Source organism: Salmo salar, chromosome 01 (genome assembly GCF_965601325.2).
Source record: "Salmo salar chromosome 01, fSalSal1, whole genome shotgun sequence".
Lineage (NCBI taxonomy): Eukaryota > Metazoa > Chordata > Actinopteri > Salmoniformes > Salmonidae > Salmo > Salmo salar.
The window spans coordinates 91804880-91824901 of record NC_138291.1 but is presented as its reverse complement, the minus strand read 5'-3'; the positions used below and the strand labels follow the sequence as shown (position 1 = coordinate 91824901).

The following is a 20022-nucleotide window of genomic DNA, read 5'->3' as shown; positions in this document are numbered from 1 at the left end:
ACACTTAGTTCCATGAGTGGGACAAGTGTTTTGTGATTCAGTCATTGTTTGGTCTAGACTCGATGTATAGTTGTAGAAGGAGAGGCAAAAAAATTGTAATCTGTTGGTAGCAAATTTGAAGAATCTACATTTTATTTTCACAAGCATATTCAATATAGCAACAAAGTTTATTTCGTATAGAAATCCTGAACACCTGGGCTCCATATAGAATGTGGTTAATAGTTAACACTATCTGGTGCCTTTTTGGTATTAAATAATAAAATTGTACAGATAGCACAAAACAGTGTAAGGAAAGTTACAAAAACAATGCATATAAAAACATTTATTTTTTAAACTAAACTAGTCTAGCAAAATATACAACAACAGTTATGCAAATCAGTCTCATCAGTTGCTGGTTCTGTCAGAGGGAGGTGTGAACGACATGAGGTCACTGGGGCACATTGACTGCCTCACTCTGTCCATCTGATCAGGGGTGAACAGCAACAGGTCTGACTCAACTGGCTGGAGAGGAAATGGGGACAGCATGGGTCAGTTGAGGAATTGATTAATTGTAAAATAAGAAATAACCCAAAAAATACCGTATTTCAGAACACCAATGTGAGAAAGTGATTCAACACCAAATGAAATCATACACACATACAATGGGTGTACAAAACGTTAAGAACACCTTCCTAATATTGAGTTGTGCCAATCCATGTCTCAATTGACTCTAGGTTTAAAAACCCTTCTTTAACCAGTCTTCTCCCCTTCATCTAAACTGATTGAAGTGGATTTAACAAGTGACATCAATAAGGGATCATAGCTTTCACCTGGTCAGTGTCATGAAAAGACGTGTCATAATGTTTTGTCCATTCAGTATATGTACAGTACCAGTCAAGTTTGGACACACTCATTCCAGGGTTTTTCTTTATTTTTACTATTTTCTACATTGTAGAATAGTGAAGACCTCAAAACTATGAATTAACACACATGAATGAGCTGGTGTGTCCAAACTTTTGACTGGCACTAATATATATATTACACCAACACACGAGAGAAAGAAGAGGGAAGTTAACCTGTGTGATCCGTGGGATGAACATTTGTGTGAAACTGGGAGATGCTGTGATGGGAGTGAGAAGTCGGGAAAATGAAAACAAATCCACCATAAGGAATACAAATATCTAAGACTAACCGTATCCAAGCACACACACAGTACCTGTGGGAGTTGACACTTCCTCCTGAGGGTTCTCTTCAGACGGAGCCAACGGACTCAACATTTCTACGTCTATCACCATGGGCGACAGCATCTCCTCTGCAACAGCTGGCTCCCGTGGTGACAGGCTACACCTCACTGTAGGTTGGAGGTAGCGCTCAAAGGCCAACCCCGGAATATCCTTGTGTATTTTGAGAATAAAACCCAGATGAACTCTTGCCAGTAATTTAGTAATACATTAAGATGAGACATCTTCTTTAACAAAACACTTACCTCTGTGATGGAAGTGTCTGGAGTCACGGTCCCTGGTACGTCGGCATCAGCTGGGAAGCTGAGGGAGACCTGGACAGCAGGAGGAGAGGAGGGGGACACCAAGCAGGGGGAGGAGAGGGGAGATTGGCTGGCCTCAGTAAATCTTGGCCAGGCTGGGTTGGGGGAGAGGGTGAAGCTGAAGACAGGGCTCCTGACTGGATAGGACTCTACTCCATGGTAGTGGGGCAGTGAGGGTGAGAGGGGAAGCCTTGAGGAGATGGGGAGACTGGGAGCCATGATGAGGTGGGTAGGCTGGTATCGTAGGCCTCTAAAGCCTATTTTCTGTCCTGGAGCTCTAATTGGTTGGGCTCTTCTGTGGCCAACACCGATTGGCTGAACGCTTCTCGATGCTGTTTGTCACTGGTCAGCTGTTGTGTGTTGGATGGTGATTGGCAGATTATTTCAGACTTACAGATTTCAGAGTGTTCCTCAGGGCAAACAGTGGGTTCTGAAACAACCTCAGATTGGTCACAAGCTACATCTTCCTGCATGCTCCCGGGCTCTGGTTGGTCAGGAGTGACATTCTGCGCGCAGGCTAGCTCTGGTTGGTTGCTGGGGCCTTCCTCTGACTGGGTGTCCAGAGCTTCTTTGACTGTTGAGATGGAGAGAGAGACTCTGGTGGGGCTACTTTGGGTGGGGGCCGGGGTGTAGAACTGAGGATCAGAGTGAGGGGTACGGAGTGGGGTGGCATTAAACAGGTAGGCAGGGGTGAGGGTGGAGCAGGCAGGAGTGAGGGTGGAACAGGTGAGGGTGGAGCAGGCGGAGGTGAGGGTGGAGCAGACAGGGGTGAGGGTGGAACAGGTGAGGGTGGAGCAGGCGGGGGTGAGGGTGGAACAGGTGAGGGTGGAGCAGGCGGGGGTGAGGGTGGAACAGGTGAGGGTGGAGCAGGCAGTCGTGAGGGTGGGGTGAGCAAGGGCGAGGGTGGAGCAGGTAGTGGTATGGGTGAGGTGGGGGAGAGGGGAGGCGTGTGGAGCTGCAGCAGTGTTGGAGTGGCGGGTTCTTCCGGGGATGGAGAACTTGGTGACTGAACAGGGAGATGTCTGAGGTATGGCAGATACATGGGTGGATCTCTTCACAGAGCCTGGAAAGAGACAGACCATACAGCAATCAGTCCATGCCCAACTAACGAGCTCTATACAGCTTTACCAGGTACCTCAAACACTGACAGAGGGAAAGGTCAGGGGTCTTCCAGGTTCGAGCAAACCCGCCATCCTTTTGGCCTGCCATTCTACGCATCTTCATCTGCCTCCATCCATATCTCTGAGCATCACAGCAGTTGAGGGGAAGCTTGGGTGAAGAACGGTGGAGGTACGAGTCTCACCTGTGAGTTTGGCAGGACTCTCCACCTGGAAGAAGCCTCCCTGGAACACCACCACCGGTGGTTCTGGGGCCTGGGTCTCCACCTGGGGGTCCTTGGGAGCTGGAGCAGGGTCGTCCACAGTGCTGCCTTTGCAGCCTGCTGCTTGACCTTTATTGCAGCCTTGATGGCAGCCAGACGAGACTTGGCGACAGCACCACTGGCAGGCTTAGCCACCAGAGCAGAGGGCAGCTTCTTGACCACCTTCCTCTGTCGTGGTGGGGGTTTGCTTTCCTCCTGCCAACCTTTAGACTCTGCCTCCTTCAGAGCACCAAACTTCTTGTTCACGTCCTCTACCTGAAAGAGGAAGAGTCAAACAAGTGGAGAGAGAGAGAGAAGAGGGGTTGCCCTTTTTAGAAAGCTTGCATCCACATTTTCAACCTTTCAGAATGCTGTACCAATCTAGGTGGTAATTCTTTCTAGAGGTAGCTAGTATAGTTTAGCTGTAGTGTTAACAGACAGGCACAAACAGAGTTTAACCACCAGTGTCTGACTGTTTGTTCATCTAATTCTACACACACACACACACAGTAGACCATGTCCTCATTAACCCACATGGTAGGAGACCATGTCCTCATTAACCCACATGGTAGGAGACCATGTCCTCATTAACCCACATGGTAGGAGACCATGTCCTCATTAACCCACATGGTAGGAGACCATGTCCTCATTAACCCACATGGTAGGAGACCATGTCCTCATTAACCCACATGGTAGGAGACCATGTCCTCATTAAGCCACATGGTAGGACACCATGTCCTCATTAACCCACATGGTTGGAGACCATGTCCTCATTAACCCACATGGTAGGAGACCATGTCCTCATTAAGCCACATGGTAGGAGACCATGTCCTCATTAACCCACATGGTAGGAGACCATGTCCTCCTTGTCACTAACCCACCTGGTAGTACACCATGTCCCAGAAGCCTTGCAGGTCAGTGCAGGTGGTCTTCTCTCCTCTGCCAAGCTCAGTCATCCACCAGGCCAGAGAACTGACCAAATCTCTCCTTCATCAGCAGCCTGGTCTGGCCCACCGCCGTACACATACGGTCACACACTTCACAGGGATGGAGGTCAACACAGTTAGGAAAGGTATTGAGAGAGAATGATACATTGAGGAAATGTGGTGTGATGTATTTTTGCTTATAGAAATCAGAATCCACAGCATATAATGGTTAAAACACATGAGTCACTCACTCTCTTCAGGGACAGAGGCATCATCCACCCTGGGCTCCCACTGCTGACAAAGTTCTGTCAGCCTCTCTGTCTCACTGACTACCACTGACCTGACAGACACACGGACAGACATTCACATAACACACCAATACGAGTCAGGAACATAGCTGTTGACTTGGTTTCACATATTAACCCTCACCTGAAGTAGGGCAAATCATGCTCTGCTTCCTTGGGACTCGGAAGACACCGAGGGGCCAGAGTAGGAGAAGGGCGAGGTGGGGAGTGAGCAGGGGACTTGGCAGGAGAGAGAGAGAGCACTGAGCTCCATTTTGGGCACCAGGTTATCAGAGGGCCAGAGTGGAACAGGGTGTAGAACTGAGACACTGGAGAGGATGAAAAAAGTTTAATACATACACAAAGCTAAAAAATGACAGCCGGTCATATTTTAATAAGTAGTAACGGAATATCAACCAGGTTTTCATTCTCTGAAGAAATGAATCTGACTAAACCTAGTAAATATTAATTTATTGATAGGGAATAGAGAGAGTTAATATGTTAGAGGGATATAGACTGATCAGAAAAGAGTGAAGAAATATTTACATTTTAGTAATTTAGCAGACGCTCTTACGCAGCGCAACTTACAGAAGCAATTAGGGCACATGGACAGATTTTACACCTAGTCAGCTCAGGGGTTCCAAACATCAACCTTTCGGGTACTGGCCCAACACTCTTAACCGCTAGGCTACCTGCTGCCCTAAAAAGGATTTCCTCGAATCCTCTCCTCGACTTCTCAAAACCCATTGGAAGAGAAATCTGAGGTAAATGTTTCCTCCAATGCCAATCGAGAAGGTGCAGAGAGAGGATGAAGGTCCATAGAGAGGATGAAGGTCCATAGAGAGGATGAAGGTCCATAGAGAGGATGAAGGTCCATAGAGAAGATAAAGGTCCATACAGAGGATGAAGGTCCATAGATGTGAGGAGTCACACAAAGTTACCTGGGTTTGAAAAAGGAGTCTGCAGAGCGGGGAGTGAGAGGGTTGAGGTTGAAGGAGGACAGGCCTGCTGGGGCCTGGAACACAAAGCCCTGGGGGGCGAAGGAGGACAAGGTGGGGGCTGAATGTGGGATGCGGTTGGCCTGGGCTGAGACAGGTTCTGGAGCTGGATGAACAAGGTCTTCTACCATCTTCTCATCCTCCTGCTCCTCTGCACTAGGGGGTGTGGGGCTGGCAGCCCTAGTCTCCTCTAATGGCTTGTCCACTTTCACAGCAGCCTGCTTATTGCTCATAGCATTTCCTAAAGGGAATGCCAAATCATTATTTTTGAATGCAGAAATAACATGTCGAAAAGCACGCAAAATGTTGTTAAAGAATGGTGCATAACAAGGTTGGGACGTCAGCTGCCAATGCTCACCCCTGGTGTTCCTCCCTCTGCCAACAGGTGGTGCTGCAGACTGCTTGGCATTTGATCTGGTCTTGGGAGCTGCAGCAGGTGTTCTTTGCCACAGGGGCCACAGAGACCTGAGGCCTATTAGCTGACCTTGTGGATGGGGCTCTGACTATTGGTTCAACTGCAGGAAAGTGGAAAAATAACAGTCATGAGTTACGAGTCAAGGATATGTTTATCAGGGTCAAATAATTGGCAAAACAAAAGGCGTGGAGAGTAACGTAAAGAATAGCTGTGTGTAGTACAGTTGACAGATTGTTGTCGTGGTTAGGAGTGTTACCTATAGCAATCCTGGTCCTCCTGGTTGACCTGACCACAGCTGGTTCAACTAAGCCAGAACCAGGTAGAGGTCAAGGGTCAGCAAGTGTTGAATCAAGCAAACAATTGGACTAATTGTTTTAGAGGTAAAGTGGGGGTAAAGAAACACCAACCTTTTCTTGAAACAGGGAGACTGTGAATAGGCTGTGTTGCTAAGGTCAATGGAACAGAGAAAAGAACTGCATATTGTAAATTATATGGTTATTCAAAAAAGCAGCTATTGTAGTTTTTGACTAAATAATGTAACAGAACATCTTATATAAAGACATGTGCAGAACAAATGTAGACTTGTAGGCCCCCAAAAGTCTCCTTGGGGGCCTGCTGCCTCATGGTGGAGCAAGTCACTCTGGTGGATTGGGGCTGGACCAGTGGCGTTGTTGCCTGGTGGGGGGGAAAGGCCAAGTTATGGCCATGTAATAACCACTAAGAACACCAGTTCTTCTGTTCTTATATGCTAATGAATTTTGGGCACATCGAAGTTGAACCTCCGGTGATGAGTCAATTACATCTTCATCAAATCAATGATTGAACAGTGACTCCCAAGGACGATGGCTATAACATCTATAGACATGTCAGCAGTATACTGAGTCAGTCTTAAGCTGTGTCCTCTCACCCTGGCTTTGATTGTGGCAGCTGAGGCCTGCGGCAGAGGGACCAGGGGCTGGGCCTCTGGCCGGTACAGCCCAACCTTGAACACCCCCTTCTTCTCCCTTGCCCTCTTCTCTTTCTCCTTCACAAGCTCCTTCTTCTCTTTGTAGCGGACAAGCTTTTTCATTCGCTCCTCCACTGCAGCGTCTGAGAAAAAAGAAGGAGGGAGTTGGAGAGAAAATAGATCAGTGTGGGATTACATAATGTTAGTGGGAGTGGAGGATGAAGAGGCATGAGGGTGAAGTTGGCTCAGGCTCATTTTTTTTAGACATACTCCACAGTTTCAGAGAATAAAATATTGTAGCCAGTAACATTACCTAGAGCAGTAGTTCCCAAACGGTGGGGAGCACACCCCTTGGGTCAGTAGGGGGGTGTGGGGGTCCCCCCAAAATAATATATATATATATATATATATATATATAGTGCCGTTAAAAAGCATTTGCACCCTTTCTAATTCTCTACTTTTGAATATTTTTTATACTGAATACTCAGATCCTCACCCAAAACCTAATATCAGATAAAGGGATCCTGAGTGAACAAATAACAATAACATAATTCTGCCCGTGTGAAAAAGTAATTGCCCCCCCCCCCTCCCCCTTACACTCAATAACTGGTTGTGACTCCAACCAAACACTTCCTGTAGTTGTTGATCAGTCTCTCACGTCTCTTCTCTGATACAGAGCAGAATTAATGGTTCCTTCTATTAATGCAAGTCGTCCAGGTCCTGAGGCAGCAAACCATCCCCTACCACCATCATGCTCGACAGTTGGTCTAAGGTTCTTACTGTGGAATGCAGTGTTTGGTTATCGCCAGATATAATTGGTTATCGCCAGATATAATGGGACCCATGTCATCCAAAATGTTATACCTTTGACTCATCTGTCCATAGAACATTCTTCCAAGAGTCTTAATCATCCAGGTGCTTCCAGGTGTTTTTGGCAAACTTGAGTCAACATTTTGGATGAGATGGGTCCCGTTATGCCTGGTGAAAACCAAACATGCCGATGGGTCCCATTACCTGCCCGGTAAAGTTGAAACCGGGCTTCATCAGTGAAGAGCACACTTCTCCTGCGTGCCAGCGGCCATCGAAGGTGTGCATTTGCCCATTGAAGTTGATTATGACGCCAAACTGCAGTCAGGTCAAGACCTTGGTGAGGACGACGAGCACGAAGATGAGCTTCCCTGAAACGATTTTTGACAGTTTGAGCAGAAAGTCTTAGATTTAAACTGTGGGTTTGCACATCAGCAGTACGGGTGGCTAGTATCGATTCAGCAGGTAAAGAAGCCGGATGTAGAGGTCTTGGCTTGGTACACGTGGTTTGCGGTTGTTGGACGTACTGCCAAATTCTCTAAAACGACATTTGAGGCGGCTTATTGTAGAGAAATTAACATTAAATTATCTGGAAACAGCTCTGGTGGACATTCATACAGTCAGCATGCCAATTGCACGTTCCCTCAAAACTTGAGACATCTGTAGCATTGTTTTGTGTGACAAAACTGCACATTTTAGTGACCTTTTATTGTCCCCAGCACAAGGTGCACCTGAGTAATAAAAAATAAATAAACGTTATTTAACCTTTAATTAACTAGGCGAGTCAGTTAAGAACAAATTCTTATTTACAATGACAGCCATTAATTCTTCTCTGTATCAGAGAAGAGACGTGAGGGACTGATCAACAACTACAGCAAGTGTTTGGTTGGAGTCATTGTCGCTAAAGGTGGCGCAATGCTGTTTAATCAGCTTCTTGATATGCCACACCTGTCAGGTGGACAGATTAACTTGGCAAAGGAAAAATGCTCACTAACGGGGATGTAAACGAATTTGTGCACAACATTTTACAGAAATAAGCTTTTTGTGGGTATGGAAGGTTTCTGGGATATTTTATTTTAGCTCATGAAACATGGGACCAACACTTTACATGTTTTGTTTACATTTTTGTTCAATCATTGTATGTATGTATACAGTACCAGTCAAAAGTTTGGACAGACTCATTCAAGGGTTTTCTTATTTAAAAAAATATATATTTTCTACATTGTAGAATAATAGTGAAGCCAGCAAAGCATCCCCACACCATCACACCTCCATGCTTCACAGTGGGAACCACACAAGGAGTTCATCCGTTCATCTACTCTGCATCTCACAAAGACTCGACTGGTTGGAACCAAAAATCTCAAATTTGGACTCATCAGACCAAGGGACAGAATTCCACCAGTCTAATGTCCATTGCTCGTGTTTCTTGGCCCAAGAAAGTCTCTTCGTATTGGTGTCCTTTAGTAGTGGTTTCTTTGCAGCAATACGACCATGAAGTCCTGATTCAGTCTCCTCTGATCAGTTAATGTTGAGATGTGTCTGTTACTTGAACTCTTAGGCATTTATTTTGGGATGCAATCTGAGGTGCAGTTAACTAATGAACTTATCCTCTGTGTCTTCCTTTCCTGTGGCGGTCCTCATGAGAGCCAATTTCATCATAGCGCCTGATGGTTTTTGCGACTGCACTTGAAGAAACATTCAAAGTTCTTGAAATTTTCCAGATTGACTGACCTTCATGTCTTAAAGTAATGATGGACTGTCATTTCTCTCTGCTTATTTTATCTGTTCTTGCCATAATATGGATTTTGATTTATTTTTTTTACACCAAATAGTGCTTTCTTGTTTACCCCCCTACCTAGTCACAACACAACTGATTGGCTCAAACGCATTGAGGAAAGAAATTCCACAAATTAACTTCAGGCACACCTGTTAATTGAAACGTATTCCAGGTGACTACCTCATGAAGCTGGTTGAGAGAATGCCAAGAGTGTGCAAAGCTGTCATCAAGGCAAAGGGTGGCTACTTTGAAGAATCTCATATTTAGAATATTTTTTTATATACTTTTTTGGTTACTACATAATTCCATGTGTTATTTCAAAGATATGTCGTCACTATTGTTCTACAATGTATAAAATATAAAATAAAGAAAGCCTTGAATCAGGGGGTGTCTGTCCAAACTTTTGACTGGTACTGTGTATATATATATATATATATATATATATATATATATATATATATATATATATATATATATATATATATAAACGGAACTCAGTCCAGCTTTAAAATGATTATTAAAATTGGTAATAGAATGCACAAGGTGCAACTTCAAATGTAGGCAGTGTATTATCAGTTACTCTTGTCGTGCCAGTCCAGTCATTGCAGACCTTAAAGAGCTATTTATAACTTTTCAGAAATGTTGATATGTCAGCTAATATTTTTAGCTAGGTTTTTTTAAGCCTTAGATTGATGTAATGTTTGAGTCACTGAAATATCACATGAGACATGGCAAAATAAATAGAATTGCAAGAAAATGAGCTTAAACCCTGCAACATTTTCTCTCCACCAACAAGAGGGGTGTGAACAGTTTGTGTCATGTACAGTGCTTGTGCCCATAGAAATATACGTGGCGCGTGCATGGGGGGCCGGGATGCTCAAATGCTGGAAGGGGGCCTGAATGAAAAAAGTTTGGGAACTCCTGTCCTGAATACTGTTTAGATTGTTAAATAAGTGAACCGCGAATGCACATCAGAACCACCACACACAAAAACAACTCACTTTTCACTTGTTTTGCATTCAGTACATTTCCCTGAACTACTGACACATTTTCAGCAACCGACATGTCCAGTTGAGAACATTCCAACTCGGGGAGATTGTCAAGCTGTCTGTGGCTGTTCAGGGCCTTGTCTCGGTTCTCCTTCTGGGACTGCGACCGTCTCCGAAACATCTTCACCCGCAGCATGTCCACACTGGTGTCACGTTGACGCAGGTGGCTGAAACAAGCTTCCATGGAGTCCATGGTCCTGTGACAAATATAAATACAATGCTTGGAACTTCTAGCTACTTACACGTTTTATAGACAAATACATTGATTATCTTATGACTATACTGTAGCTATCTAGCCAAATAACATTAGGCGCAGTCAATGTTAGCCACTATATTTAGTGTTAATGAGAAACATTTACCAACATAGTATTTCATCATTGTGCACTCTTACCTGTTGGAAAAAGTAGTTGTTAGTGGTGATTTCAAAGTTATAGCTGTCCAGCTAGCACCCTTTCTGGACGTGGGTCCTCAGACTCAAATTAACAACATGGCGGGGCAGTTTTGAAAATTCTAAATTCTGCTAGTCAATGCCAATTGGCTGAGTGGCTGATTTCCGGTCGGGAGCGTCGCGCTGATAGGCTAATGATTTCGAACATGTTCTGAGACACTTTGACGTGTGTGTTTGTGGGTAAAACAACTGTAAGTACCTGGGGGGTAATCGATGTACAACAAGCCTAGAAGTCAATGGCGTCATCATTGAACCAAAGTTTGAACTCCCTCCCCTCTATTTTTTTCTCTCTCTGTGTGGGCGCATAGGCGCTTGAGCAATCTAGCAAAACAGAGCAGCTGCACCCCCACTTTCGAAATATCGGTGTAAATGTATGTTTTAGCACCCCTACTTTCAAAGTCAGGCACCCATTTGTTTGTGTGTGTGTGCGCCTGTGTCCCTGGCATTATTCTCATTTAATGTAGACCTATTGAACATAAAGGTTATTCTATGTCCTGTCCTATGGAATGTAACTGTTTCCCACTCTCATCATCTCTCCAATTTTATCGTTTCAAATTTCACCTTGTGTGTACTTTCAACACACCACAAAAGGGCGGTCGCAGTGTTGTCAGCAGCACAACCATGAGGCAGACAGACAGTATCTCCCAGGTGGAAAATACTTCATGTATCTATCTGAGCTAGGGGGCTTTAACAGCAGAAGTTGCACCAGGGTCAGATCATCCTACCCGCAATCACAACCTCAACCAGTGGGGCGTTGAACAAATATTTGACCCTTGATCAGTTAGGAACCTACTTGCGGCAAGATCTAGGCCGGACAGAGTGGAGTGAAGTTGCCCATGTTGTGTTTATATTATATGGTCTGCGGTTGCGAGGCTTGTTGGAAGTACTGCTAAATGCTCTAAAATGACATTGGAGGCGGCTTATGGTAGAGAAATTAACATTCAATGAACATTCAGCTCTGGTGGACATTCCTACAGTCAGCGTGCCAATTGCACACTCCCTTAAAACACAATACATCTGTGGCATTATGTTGTGTGACAAAACTGCACATTTTAGAGTTGCCTGTTATTGTCCCCAGCACAAGGTGCACCTGTATAATGATCATGCTGTTTAGTCAACTTCTTGATATGCCACACCTGTCAGGTGAATGAATTATCTTGGCAAAGGAGAAATTGTCACCAACATTGACGTAAACAAATTTGTGCATAACATTTGAAAGAAATACGCTTTTTGTGCGTATGGAACATTTCTGGAATCTTTTATTTCAGCTCATGAAACATGGGACCAACACTTTACATGTTGTGTTTATATTTTTGTTCAGTATAGATCTGTACCTAGGGGAAACTTCCCCCCAGAGCAGTCTGAACCATTGGTTATAATGTGGCTTTATCAGTCCCTACAGGGTCAATTTAGGAAAGTACAAAACGTTCAGAAGCAGCTGATCAATGTTTGTTGTTATGGTTACCCAGCTAACAATTCTAGGGAGAGAGAGAAACTTTTTGTAATGTTATCCGTAATGTTCCCTTATTTATGAGTGTCCAGTTTTCCATTAGTTGGGGGAACATTCTATGTTAGCAAAAAACTTTCTGAGAACCTTTTTAGCATGTTTTGGCATAACAGTTAGGAGAGCATTCCCTTGTCAAACAGAACATATATTTTTAGGCTGTAGTTGAAATGGGGTACATGGGAGGAAAATTATAATTACTTAATTTATTTAAAGTTGGGGTTGTATTTTACAATCCACATTACTTTAGACATTATACAAGATAATGAACAGAACCCATAGAAGAAAACAACAGCATGTCTGTGCATGTCATTTTTAAACTGCTTTAGTGATAATAATGTAATGTGTGTCCTTAACAACAACAAGTAGAACAATGTCAACTGTAAGAAACAGCTGACAGGAACTTAAACAAGAAGACAATTACAAATCCTGAACAATTCTGATCATTTTACTCTTAATTACAAGAATGAAAATTACATGATGTGAAAAGCTTCTTTATTTCATTTTTTACTATACATACAGTAAGAGATCAATGGAACACCGATGGCCATGCAACCATAGGCACCCATTTAGAAAAGCTGATACAAAAAAGTGAATATTTGTCAAATCCTTCATAATGTACAGTCGTTAGTGAAAGTCTACACACCCCTTTGGAAAGTCTTCACATTTTGCTGCCTTAAGGTTAAATCTAAAAAGGGATTACATAAAAAAATAATCATATCGATCTATACAACCTACTCCATGTTTTCAAAGTTAAAGAAAAATTCTAGAACATTTTCCAAATTACTAAGAAATACAAAGAAATGAGGATGCATTGATTGAGTAGGTCTTCGCACGCCAGAATTAATACTTGGTAGAAGCACCTTTCGGCAGCCATCACAGCTGTGAATAACTTTGAATAAGATTCTACCAACCTTGCACAACACTTAAGGCAACATATTAAATTGATGTAGTTCTGTCCTTGAGCTGTTCTTGTCTATTAATATTCTATGTTATGTCATGTTTCATGCTTTATGTGGGCCCCAGGAAGAGTAGCTGCTGCTTTTGCAACAGCTAATGGGATCCTAATAAAATACCCAAAATATATATATATCTATTGTTTTTGTCAAAATTGCTCAAGCTCAGCAAATTTGGTTGGGAATCATTGATAGACAGCAATATTCAAATCTTGTCTCAGATTTTTTTTAACAGATTTAACTGGACCAATCTGGAACACTCAACACCTTTTGGAAAAATATACCTGTGATGTATTGGGGTGGCAGCATCATGTTATGGGTATGCTTGTCACCGGCAGGGACTGGGAGTTTGTCAGGAGCAAAATAAATATGAAGGGAGCAAAGCCAGGGGAAAAGATAAAGGAAAACCCGCCTCAGAAAACACACCATAATGGCTTTACAATAGGTGTTGAGTGCTCCTGAGTGGTCTAGTCTCAGTCCTGACTTAAATGTGTTTGAAAATCAGACACAAGGTTTGAATATTGCTGTCCATTAATGATTCCCACCCAAATTTACTGAGCTTGAGAAATTTTGACAAAAACAATGGACATATGTTGCCCTAAGAGTTGTGCAAAGTTGGTAGAATCTTATTCCAAATGATTCACAGCTGTAATGGCTGCCAACAGTGTTTCCACCAAGGATTAACTCTGGGGTGTGAGGACATACACAATCAAGACATCTTCATTTTTCTATTAATTAGAAAATTGTCAATAACTTTTTCACTTTGAAAATGGAGAGTTGCGTAGATCTGTAAGAAACAAAACTACTTACTCCCTTTTCATATTTAATTTTAAGGCAGAAAAATGTGAAGACTGTGCAAGAGGTGTGTGTTCTAACAGGCCTATAATGTGGTTACTAAATAGATTCTGGACCTATCCCCACGGAGGGACGTGTGCGTGGCATTTTCATGGTTTGGTCGAACCCTTACATAATTTATGCAATTATTGCATTACACTAATGCTGTCATAATACCCTGCAATGGTGACAGTTTTAATGTGGTGAAACAGTCCACTTCTCTCTGTCTCTCATTCTTGTTCTTCTTTGACCAGTTCCTTCCTTCCTTCCTTCCTTCCTTCCTTCCTTCCTCCTTCCTTCCTTCCTTCCTTCCTTCCTTCCTTCCTTCCTTCCTTCCTTCCTTCCTTCCTTCCTTCCTTCCTTCCTTCCTTCCTTCCTTCCTTCCAAGAAGAAAATATTGTTGAACTGTGTCGCACAGAGCCTTTTCACTTCTTCTGTTGGGATAAGCAAACATAACCAAGGAAATGTGAGATGAGCTCCAAAAAATCCTTAATTCTTCCATCAATCTATCTATGTTGGACCTACCATTTACTTCAAACAAATTGACATTCTTCTGGTTCAAGATGACGTACAGCTCTCTCTGGTCCGACTTCTGGCTGACCACCCAGTAGTCTGTCATTGCCTTCACAATGATCTCTTCATCAACCCTGAGGCAACATACAAAAAGGACATGAACATAAGGACACTATAATATACTCTACTCACAGAGAGCTGTCAAAACTAAGCCTCAGAGAGCTAACCCTAATAGGGTTGTAGTTCTGTTGTGATACATTGTTGTTGTGCTTAGTGCTTACTGGGCAAAGTCACAGTTGATGTCTCCCAGAATCTTCATGTCTGGGTGGACGGAGGTCAGAAACACGCTGGGAGTCTTCCTCATGTGGATGGTGCTCTTCTCTGCCAGGTTCATGTTGTTGAAGTAGATGAACTTGAACTGGGGCTCTTTGTCCGGCCTGCAGCAAAACAGAGGGAGAGGATGACGATAATTACAAAGATGAGAGGAGAGTCAAATAACCTTTTCACACTACTGAGTCGAGATGAGCAGAGCCAAGCAGAACTGTACTGTGCTAGCCTGCTTGCGCATTCAACGGAGTTGCTGGAACCGTACTGGAAAGGTCAATATGAAAATAAAATATCCTTGCCAGGACAATATGTTAAGGGTAGACGCAGCACGGCAGATATTGAGATGAGCACGATGCAAGACTTTGCTCTCAGAGTCACACAGAGTATCTGCGCAGGTGCGCTTCATGTTGCTACACTGGGTAGCTACAGGACAACAACGGTAGAGAAGGTTAGTCTCGTGCTTCAACGCTCTTAAATGTTGCGGAAATAGGCTGGTGGTACCCATCCTGACAAACAGAGAAGTGGCTTGTGTTAAAACAACTAAAATAAAACTGTTTGGCTGCTGAACAGTCTTCCAGTCCAAATTCAATTACATTAAATTGCTCCAGATAAGGGCAAGCTCCACTTCAGTGCATGCTGTGAAAATAGTCTCTAGCTGTTGCATTTATAAGGGGTTAGTCTCTTGTGACAGACGAAGTTGGCAAGCGCACATGTGAGATTTGGTTCCGGATGCTAAGTTTAATGAGGGGTCGGTCGACTGTACACCTCTTTCAATATTTTGGACCGTAATCTCCATCATTGCGTGTTGAAGCAACACAGGCCGAGGAATTGGAGTGGAGGTTAGAGGCTTTGCGGATTAAAGTGACAGTACTGACCCTGATGTCCTGTGGTTGACGTTGTACTGTTCACATATGTCTGAGGCCAGCAGGGTGAGCTGAGGACCCACAAGGCCATCCAGCTGCTCACAGAACTCCCTCGTCAGCTCCACCGACACTGGGAGAGAATATGACCATACAGTTAGAATTAGTAGAATGGATTTAGGAACTTTAGGTTTTTTATTTTCAGTCCACATAATATTTTGCCAATAATTTGCCATTGCTATATTCGCAAGAACAGCCGACTAAGAAAATGTAAAAAGCATCAGCCCAGATGTTTAGAAGGGGGGGGGGTTGACCAAATGATATGAGAAGATACTCGCCACTGATCGTAAAACAAACCGCTGCACTCATCGCCTGAAATAAAGCAGACAATGTGCCGTTTGAATATAATGGGTCTAGAGAAAGGAATACTATAATTTAGAACTTATCAAATATATTGAATTTAGAAATCATTTAAGGAAGCCATTTGAGAGACCAGAGAACAAAGCCTTCTATTCCCAACAACAGGTCAACTTGGGTCAAACCCTCCCTCTGTCCTTCAGTTATGAAATAATACCAGATTACCAAATTGTCTGCCAAACAAATAATGGGTTGGGAGTACTACCAATCGTGCTCTCTTTAAAACATAATAAAAAGCCTCTTTGGGTGATTTCCATAAACCAGCGGGACTCAAGACCACAGTTCCCTTCTCCTTAGTTGCGTCCCAAATAACGTCCCTTTTCCCTATATAGTTTCCTACTTTTGACCAGAGCCCTCCACTACTTTTGACTAGAGCCCTATGGGCCCTGGTTAAAAGTAGTGCATTATATAGGGAATATGTTGCAATTTGGGACGCAGACATCTCCTCACCTTATAAACGATCAGATGCAGCTCCTCATAATTGTCCTCTGCGTTGACGAATATTCTGGGGAAGCGGAATTTGGCCTCTGGGTCTTTGAGGTTAGCAGGTCCTTTGCATACTGTATGACTGTGGGGTTTGCATACTGTAGGACTGTGTGGGTTTGCATAATGTAGGACTGTGTGGGTTTGCATACTGTATGACTGTGGGGTTTGCATACTGTAGGACTGTGTGGGTTTGCATACTGTAGGACTGTGTGGGTTTGCATACTGTAGGACTGTGTGGGTTTGCATACTGTATGACTGTGTGGGTTTGCATACTGTATGACTGTGTGGGTTTGCATACTGTATGACTGTGTGGGTTTGCATACTGTATGACTGTGGGGTTTGCATACTGTATGACTGGGGTTTGCATACTGTATGACTGTGGGGTTTGCATACTGTATGACTGTGGGGTTTGCATACTGTATGACTGTGGGGTTTGCATACTGTATGACTGGGGTTTGCATACTGTATGACTGTGGGGTTTGCATACTGTGAGTGTACGTACGTACTGTACGTGTATGCGACCCTTCCATCATTTACACTTTAACAGTTCTCCCCTGCCCTTGGTGCTTTTGCTGGATAATCTCCTTGTTAAATGATCCTCTCTCTCTCTGTGTATCCCAGGAGTCAGCTCGAGCTTGACGTGTCCAATTCCCCTCGCAGTCACGAGTCACACCGGCGGCAGCACACTCTCAGGGGTCACCTCCCCCCACCTCCTCCTCTACCAACGGCTCTATTTCAATGCTCTGAAAATGCATTTATATGAAGTGCTTGTATTGTCTTCTCTGTGCCTCTACTTAGATCTACATAAAATGTTGTCTGTGTGTTTGACTACATTCTGCCAAGCTACTTACCCTAAAGGGATAACCTCTTAATTCTACCTATTCTTTGAGATCATTCATTCTCTTCCCTTCTATGAGGTAATCGCTGATCTGACCAGACAGGATAGGTGAAAGCCATGTTGTGGAACCCATTCTTTCATCTATACAGCTGTGATGAATCAGTATAGTGGGACCCATTCTTTCATCTATACAGCTGTGTTGAATCAGTATAGTGGGACCTATTCTTTCATCTATACAGCTGTGTTGAATCAGTATAGTGGAACCCATTCTTTCATCTATACAGCTGTGTTGAATCAGTATAGTGGAACCCATTCTTTCATCATTACAGCTGTGTTGAATTCGTGATTGGAAGGGACGCAGGAAGGGTGCACTTTTACAGTATTCAAACAGGCCTGTAGACACAGCTGTACTACAGGCCCACCTCTGGGATTTGGGCTAAACTGAGGAGCGCCTCTACAAATGACAATATATTTACAAAAGTATGTGGACACCCCATCAAATTAGTGGATTCGGCCATTTCAGTCACAACCTTTGCTGACATGTGTATAAAATCGAGCACACAGCCATGCAATCTCCATAGACAAACATTGGCAGTAGAATGGCCTTACTGAAGAGCTCAGTGACTTTCAACGTGGCACCGTCATAGGATGCCACCTTTCCAACAAGTCAGTTCATAAAATTTCTGCCCTGCTAGAGCTGCCCCCAGTCAACTTTAAGTGATGTTACTTTGAAGTGGAAACGTCTAGGAGCAAAAACGGCTCAGCCACAAACTGGTAGGCCACACAAGCTCACAGAACAGGACAGCCAAGTGCTGAAGCACAGACCGCATAAAAATCATCTGTCCTCAGTTGCAACACTCACTACCGAGTTCCAAACTGCCTCTGGGAGCAACGTCAGCACAACTGTTCGTCGGGAGCTTCATGAAATGGGTTTCCATGGCCGAGCAGCTGCACACAAGCCTTTGATCACCATGTGCAATGCCAAACGTTGGCTGGAGTGGTGTAAAGCTCGCCGCCATTGGACTCTGGAGCACTGGAAACGTGTTCTCTGTAGTGATGAATCACGCTTCACCATCTGGCAGTCCAACGGACGAATCTGGGTTTGGCGGATGCCAGGAGAACGCTACCTGCCCGAATGCATAGTGCCAACTGTAAAGTTTGGTGGAGGAATAATGGTCTGGAGCTGTTTTTCATGGTTCGGGCTAGGCCTCTTGGTTCTAGTGAAGGGAAATCTTAACGCTACAGCATACAATGACATTCTAGACAATGATTCTGTACTACCAACTTTGTGGCAACATTTTGGAGAATGCCCTTTCCTGTTTCAGCATGACAATGTGCACAAAGCGAGGCCCATACAGAAATGTTTTGTCGAGATTGGTGTGGAATAACTTGACTGGCCTGCACAGAGCCCTGACCTCAACCCCATCGAACACATGAACACCTTTGAGATGAATTGGAACACCGACTGCGAGCTAGGCCTAATCGCCCAAAGTCAGTGCCGACCTCACTAATGCTCTTGTGGCTGAATGCAAGAAAGTCCCCACGTCTAGTGGAAAGCCTTCCCAGAAGAGTGGAGGCTGTTGTAGCAGCAAAGGGGGGACCAACTCCATATTAATGCCCATGATTTTGGTTCGACGAGCAGGTGTCCAAATATACTTTTGGTCGCGTAGTGTCTCTTCCTCTCAAGCACAGAGGGCTCTAGGGTGGACTAGGCTAGACCGGGACTCTTAAACAGCTTAGCTCTCCCTCCCTCTCTCTGTTAAGTGTGATCCCAGAGTCAATCCCCCTCCTTTGTGTCTGTGTGTGGGATGGTAGAGAGCTGCAAATCTCATTATTGTTAGTGTGGTAAGACCACGCTGTGTTGTAACACTGATCAGTAATCCTCCATGTTGTTAAACAATCAGACTGGATATTAAGCATGCCTGGCCACCAACGCACTTTAATTACAACCTAATGCTACAATAATGACACTTTCCTAGCAAAACGATAAAAAAATACCCCACCCCCATTGTGCCATCACGTTTGATTGATTTCACTTGATAATCTAAAACAATATAGTTCTTCCTTCACTACGTTGACCTAACAATATAGTTCTTCCTTCACTACGTTGACCTAACAATATAGTTCTTCCTTCACTACGTTGACCTAACAATATAGTTCTTCCATCACTACGTTGACCTAACAATATAGTTCTTCCTTCACTACGTTGACCTAACAATATAGTTCTTCCATCACTACGTTGACCTAACAATATAGTTCTTCCTTCACTACGTTGACCTAACAATATAGTTCTTCCATCACTACGTTGACCTAACAATATAGTTCTTCCTTCACTACGTTGACCTAACAATATAGTTCTTCCATCACTACGTTGACCTAACAATATAGTTCTTCCTTCACTACGTTGACCTAACAATATAGTTCTTCCATCACTACGTTGACCTAACAATATAGTTCTTCCTTCACTACGTTGACCTAACAATATAGTTCTTCCTTCACTACGTTGACCTAACAATATAGTTCTTCCATCACTACGTTGACCTAACAATATAGTTCTTCCTTCACTACGTTGACCTAACAATATAGTTCTTCCATCACTACGTTGACCAAACAATATAGTTCTTCCTTCACTACGTTGACCTAACAATATAGTTCTTCCATCACTACGTTGACCTAACAATATAGTTCTTCCTTCACTACGTTGAAATAACAATATAGTTCTTCCATCACTACGTTGACCTAACAATATAGTTCT

At 43.6% G+C, this 20022-nt stretch overlaps 3 protein-coding genes across 4 annotated transcripts; all 3 read right to left on the bottom strand.

The window, feature by feature from the left end:
• Positions 1–275: 275 nt before the first annotated feature.
• LOC106609302 (disks large-associated protein 5) lies at positions 276–4239 on the bottom strand. The gene is given in 7 exon segments (XM_082978141.1): positions 276–1099; positions 1196–1373; positions 1466–2585; positions 2826–3158; positions 3764–3833; positions 3835–3919; positions 4060–4239. Coding segments are annotated over 5 exon segments (609 nt in total). The 5' UTR covers positions 4172–4239; the 3' UTR covers positions 276–1099; positions 1196–1373; positions 1466–2576.
• Positions 4238–6590, bottom strand: LOC145880537 (uncharacterized). 2 transcript variants are annotated; one of them, XM_082978142.1, is made up of 5 exons: positions 5913–6590; positions 5762–5809; positions 5449–5605; positions 5034–5331; positions 4238–4421 (listed from the first exon to the last, which is right to left on the bottom strand). In XM_082978142.1, the coding sequence occupies exons 4-5, from the start codon at positions 5321–5323 to the stop codon at positions 4253–4255; spliced, it is 459 nt and encodes a 152-aa protein (XP_082834268.1). In that variant the 5' UTR covers positions 5324–5331; positions 5449–5605; positions 5762–5809; positions 5913–6590; the 3' UTR covers positions 4238–4252. The 2 variants fall into 2 exon arrangements, with proteins under 2 accessions (XP_082834268.1, XP_082834269.1); XM_082978143.1 differs by lacking the exon at positions 5913–6590 and having other exon boundaries at positions 5762–5857.
• Positions 6591–12514: 5924 nt separating this feature from the next.
• On the bottom strand, positions 12515–19698 carry LOC145850323 (vacuolar fusion protein CCZ1 homolog). Its single transcript, XM_082978140.1, has 4 exons — positions 15542–19698; positions 14621–14776; positions 14352–14473; positions 12515–14260 (listed from the first exon to the last, which is right to left on the bottom strand). The coding sequence occupies exons 1-4, from the start codon at positions 15760–15762 to the stop codon at positions 14022–14024; spliced, it is 738 nt and encodes a 245-aa protein (XP_082834266.1). The 5' UTR covers positions 15763–19698; the 3' UTR covers positions 12515–14021.
• Positions 19699–20022: the final 324 nt, after the last annotated feature.